Source organism: Ruditapes philippinarum, unplaced genomic scaffold (genome assembly GCF_026571515.1).
Source record: "Ruditapes philippinarum isolate M1 unplaced genomic scaffold, ASM2657151v2 ctg13809_1_1_1_1, whole genome shotgun sequence".
NCBI lineage: Eukaryota > Metazoa > Mollusca > Bivalvia > Venerida > Veneridae > Ruditapes > Ruditapes philippinarum.
This window is the reverse complement of record NW_026862644.1, coordinates 1-6,061: the sequence shown is the minus strand read 5'-3', so window position 1 is coordinate 6,061 and position 6,061 is coordinate 1. Positions and strand designations below refer to the sequence as shown.

The following is a 6,061-nucleotide window of genomic DNA, read 5'->3' as shown; positions in this document are numbered from 1 at the left end:
TATATTTATACATGTATAAATTTTATTAGAAAAAGATAAACAAAGACAGAACTTATATGTAAATGTATCACATTCAAATTGCGTATTTTAACACTTGAGCATCGCTTAGAACAAAGCAGAATATACTATATTTGTATTATTCATGCAATTACTCACATATATTAACTCTTATTTAAGGCACATTATGTCTCAGAAATCCACAAACGTTTATTCACTATAATTATACCAACTTCTCATATATATAAAACAACAAAGCAAATTTATTTCATCTATATGACAAATGAGTAATGTTTTGGAAACTGTAAAGAAATATAAAAAATAAAGTTTTTTAGAAATAAAAACAGTGGCATATCTGAGGCATAATTGGCCTTTTAGTTCTAAACCTTCTGCATTTGTGTAATGGACTTGCTCTGACTTAAAAGCAGAACCGCCCATTCAAAATTCACGCGATTTTTGTATCAAAATACAAAATTTTAAGCAACCCACAGTATAGAGCCTAGTCAGACTGTGTGACAAATTCCTCACAGTGATTACCTCCCTTAGCAGATTGTGCTGATAAGGGGAGATCACTGCGTAGGAGATTGACTGCGTAGGAGATGTACCGGATGGTCTGGGTTCAAACTGGCGGTAAAGGCTTTAAACATTCTGTTCCGGCAGGTGAATGGTTATAAGCGTTAATAGTCTAACAAATGAAATAAACAAAATAGTTTGAAAAACATGATTAAACACACAATGTACAAGTTATTCAAGCACCTATTATCTAAAAGGTTCTTTTTTCCACTGTTTCATTCAAACTAACGGATAGTCTTTGGTAAGAATTCATCTAATGTATAGTTGTAATCAAATCAGTATGAAAAGTAAAATTCTATGGCACACAAAACAGTATTCAACTACAACTAGCTTGCTGTTTATATTCATGTAAAGAGTTTTTTAATTCATCAAAAACGTTGTTGTGTTTTAGGAAACATACAATTCGATGATTATTAGCACACAGAACAAACGGGTGTTAATATTTCTGGTTCCTAGCGTATGTGAGGGAATATGGAACTACAGAAACCGGTAGTTACTGGTTCCCGGATTTAGCTATCAGCTATAATCACTAAGATCGCCATCGCGGAACCAAACAAGAATCCACCGAGGAGCAACATCAAGGCAAACGGAAGGACCTGAAATGAATAATATTCAATATTAATTAGTCATCAAATAAATAGGCATGTTAAGGCCAATGTCGCCCAACATAATATGATTTTTCTAAAACAACTGGCATATAAAATAATTTGCAACTTTAATTCCTAGTAGGACTTACATGCATTAGCCTTAAATTTATACATCAATCTTATTTCGTTTTATAACTAGATTTGTGTGAAATTAGGTAAGTATAATTTTTTTTTCATTTTATCTACGTGTTATGAAAGGGACACAATTAATGCTGCTTATTTCTTTTTTTTTTCAAATTTATCATTTCATCTACCATATTCATCTATCATATTTCATCCATAGCGACATAATACATTTGCGAATAATAATAATAATAATAATAATAATAATAATAATAATAATTAATCTTGTGAAGGTATGACACTAACACGTGAAAATCATATTTTTATACAAAGTGACCTCGTATAAACTTTGTATAAAAATGCAGTTAATAGAATATAACAATTATTTGTACTGTATGTTTAGCAAATATCTAAAGCAATGCTGAGGCAAATTTAAAGTCTGATGCTTTGAATTTAAAAAGCAAAACAATTTTTTACCATAATAAAAACTTACCGAGGGTTTTGGAGGTTCTGACACGTCCTTGACCTCTTTCATCTCGATATCTTCAGGAAGTACTCCATTCTTGTCTTCTACTTGCTCTGTTAATAAATGTGTGGGAAAAAACATAGCGATTATAATTTTTTTTTTTTTGAAAATCCTTTTCTGTTTGACCCATTACCTATAGACGTGCTTTCACCTTTTCAACCTCCCCCCGTTTGAGGCCTCAAGTAATGAAAAAATGCCTTATTTGGGCCTCAAACACTAGTTTGGCGTTTTCGCTTTTTTGGCGCCTCCTCCTATTAAAAGAGATACATCATTGGGGTGCAAGAGGGGTGGTGCCCTCTTCTGCTGGAGGGGTTGCAGGTGGGCTGTCGCCCCACTCATCGCCGAGAAAATTTTGAACTTGTGAGAGGATAAAAATGGCACCAGGTAGATCTTAAGGTAACGTGTAGCCTACGCTGACAGTCTTTGACTTTTTTTCAATCCATTGACCACTTTGAATTCAGTTTTGACGGGAAAATCAACGTAAAATAGTGATTTTCGACAATTTTGATATATCCCCTCTTTGTCATGGCAATAGAAAGTTTAAGATTCAGCATGCTGTTACAAAGGCTATGGTCTAACCAACATTTGTGTCATGCAAGCTTGAAACATTTTTTATGGTTTCATAGCGATTTGAACTTGTAACAGGAGGCTTTTTAATGAAAACAGCCATTTTCATAAAATGCTCATGCGGTAAAAGTTTAAGTTAAAATGCATTATCATTGAGGAGCAATGAAATAGATCTTTTCTTATACGTGTATCTCGTATGTTTTCAAATTATTTTAATTTTTCTCCTATGTTTGAAAATAAGTACTCGTACAATTGTAATATGACATTAGGAGCTACCTTTGACGCAGAAAGCCTTCATGATTTAATAACAAGCATAAAGTGTTCAATATATACACAGGATATGTCAAATAATGAGTAGATTTTAAGATACGAATGAATAGGTGATGTCCAGCCTATCATTGAAGTATTCCGAGTATTTCCGAATATCTCATCCGCTTATTTTGTTAATCTCTAATCAAAATAGTTTTTAATTTATTCAAACGTGATGATTTATCAAAATGGATATTAAAAAGTAATTTCTTATGTTCATCATCGTTACTTCAGTTCTTCTAAATGATTATAATGTTTATTTACTGATTTTCTACATCATACTTCTACCGGAAGTCTTCTTCGGGACAGAAGACTGCCACTAGCAACTGTCTGAATTTTGTTGGCGCTTTAACAACATTTTTTTTTTCAAAAGCGTCTTGAAATCTAATTACAACTCAAATATAGTACCAGTCCAAGAGTTTCAAATTGGCAGCGTCCAGTTAACTAAGGCTTTTTCTCTAACATGTTATAATAAGACATTATATTTTAACTGGATTAAAATGTGATTTCAATTTAACTTATACATATCATACATGTTATCTCAGACCGCGTATAATTTATTTAGATACTATTAATTTTTCTTCGGTTTTCCCCTGATAGCGGATGAAAGCGACTTCATAGTAAGTGCGCTAAATTTCACTCTGTCCCTGCTGGTATTAATAGGTTAGTGTAATTCAGGAAATACAAGAAGTGTTGAAAAAATAACTTGGTTTTCATCGTGCTTACTCTGTATTTTGTAAAGGCATTCAAACAAGAAGAAGTGTTCATGTATATTTTGGGACATAAAAATAACCAATGAGTCATGTATTAACCCATTCATTATTTAACAACATAAATTATGTAATCACTTATACAAAATGTAGAAAGCACTTAGAAATAATATTTACTTTTTTGCTTCATATAAGATTTCCATTTGGTGATCTCGAGGACTACACAGATGATAGCGATGACGATCAGATGTGTAATGGTCACGTAGATAGCTTCGTTTGGCATCATAGAACGTTCTAGTACGTATCCAAGGAAAACAGTCACAACTAAAACAGAAGTGAAAAAAATGTCAATTTGTTTCCCTTTTTTTATTTTAGGTATATGATAAAACATGATAAACAAGATCAATCAGGAAATGCAGCGTTCAACAAACGCAACCCCAACACGACCCAGCGACAAGGAGCCCAGAGGAGGACCCCAAACAAACACAGTACAGGGCGCAAGGAAAATGATAAAAAGACCTATGTATTACTAGATACAGTGATTTCGGAAACAATTTATAATTTCATCTAAGATATGACAAATATAAATGAAAATAAACTTCATATACATTGTACATGTTTGAGCTAAATGTAAATCTATATGTATTTTTATGATCTTTTTATTTGTTAATGACACACTGTATCAAATCACATAAGATGTAAAAGTCAAATTTGTAAATGGACGAATTGAGTAAGAAATAGATCCAGAACACAAGCTCTAATCGGGATTCAAACCCAGGGGCTCAATTTCTTATATCTACAAACCATATCAAGGTAACTTAAATTTTCTCTTCTTTAAAGCTGCTGTCAACTTTTTACATGATATAAACTATAAGGATTGAATTGAATTGAATTGCTAAGTTATGTTATTAAACTTTAAAAGGCGTTTTTTTAAACTGTATGGTGTCGGCTGATTGCTTAAACAAATTACTTAAACAAAAATATATATTTTCTTCTTCAAATTGGTACTTTAATTGTTTTTTTTTAATTACTTATAGTCATAGATAAGAGGTTAATATATGAAACTAATTTCTCTATTGTCTTACCGGCTAACACCTGTGCAATGACACCGACACCCAAATGTGCCCAGTTGAAGATCCACCTGAATTTGTGGTCACCATCAGGTCGAAACAGAGCCATAATTGGCTAAAATATAATATAAAAACATCTCTTTATACGTCTTCTTTAATCATAGTTTTGCATTTAATTGTGTTTTCATTAAATTTACTTTAAATATTCTTCAACCCGTAACCTGCAGATTTTTAATACATATACATAATACATATTAACAAACACGCTTTGCGACCACCCCGATTTTGAGACCAACCCGCTATTTAATGAGAACAATTTTTTCAGACCCGATTTTTCCTTCTCTATTTCAATGGTCGCCAACACCGATATCGAGACAACCCCGTTATTGCGTAATACGACCAGTTAATGCAGTCCCGTTTGGTAAATCGTGTACATTTGTCAAGTGCATATTTGAATGTGCCCTGATTTTAATTTGGAAAGTTCATAAAAGTTTAAATGATATTGATTAATATTAAAATAAAAAAAAAACCAAGCTACCAACAGTATTGCGCACGCTCAGATTTCATGGATGTTCAGACTGGCCTGGACAGGTGATAAAGTGTTGTCATTTACAATAACAACAAGGTAAGGGTTAAAAGGCTCATATAATTGAGACACTCTTGTCCAAATTGAACGAAAAAAAAAATGATTTCCTGTTAAGTAACTGGAAAACAAATTGCTTTAAAAACCTAGCGTAACAATAATTATTTATCTTTACCACCGTCAAAGTCCGTAACGCAGGAATGTGAAAATGATGTAGGAGTTCCGCAAATCATGCAACGCCAAATTGTGCAAATGTTTGAATAACACGCGCGGCAAGGTAAGAATACCAACCAATATATCTTATTGTAAATCAAATTTTAAAAAAATCAATTTCATACATATATTCGTATACAAGGTAATAGGGTAATAAGTTAACAACTTACATTGAGGAAACACAAGACCGTCACCAGAATTCCTAAAACAGGATGAGCCGTGCCGGATTCTATAATCTGAAAATAATACAGGGACTTTAAAGTTAAACTTTGGGTGAAGAAAATGCATATGTATACATTTGAACTTTTTATCAAGACAACATTCGATGAAATGTCATTATATATTTAGTAAATCTTGTAGTTTCTAAATGATGAAATAATTAAGTGCCATATTTACTATACTTTAGTTGGTGCGAGAACCGGCCTACTTTTAATGGATCTTCTGTTAACCAGTCCACATCTTGGAACCATTTCAAAAATATCTTGAATAATCAGTTTACGTAGTGTGTTTAATTCAAAGGTAAAGTAAGCCATTATTTTAATTGTTCGAAATGTTTTACTTTTTCAGCGAAAGGTTTCTCTTTTAAACTGATCGAATATTACAAAATCTGTTCTTATAAGCACAAAATTTAATTTCATAACACATTAATTTTTGGTCTGCATATCATATTAACAAAACAGCAGACGTTAACCAAACAAATCTTTGTACGAACCTGACTGTAGCCTTGGACTTCAACAAAAATAGGTATGAAACCTATTACAACAAACAACACAGCTAGCACCATTGCTCCTCGATGAACTGAA

At 32.4% G+C, this 6,061-nt stretch overlaps 1 protein-coding gene across 1 annotated transcript; it reads right to left on the bottom strand.

The window, feature by feature from the left end:
- Positions 1-6,056, bottom strand: LOC132719696 (putative ferric-chelate reductase 1; the record flags this gene model as incomplete). Its single annotated transcript, XM_060703530.1, is given in 6 exon segments — positions 1-1,166; positions 1,774-1,859; positions 3,570-3,716; positions 4,478-4,577; positions 5,429-5,494; positions 5,971-6,056. Coding segments are annotated over 6 exon segments (572 nt in total), but the record flags the coding sequence as incomplete, so codon positions are not given.
- Between the last annotated feature and the right edge of the window lie 5 nt (positions 6,057-6,061).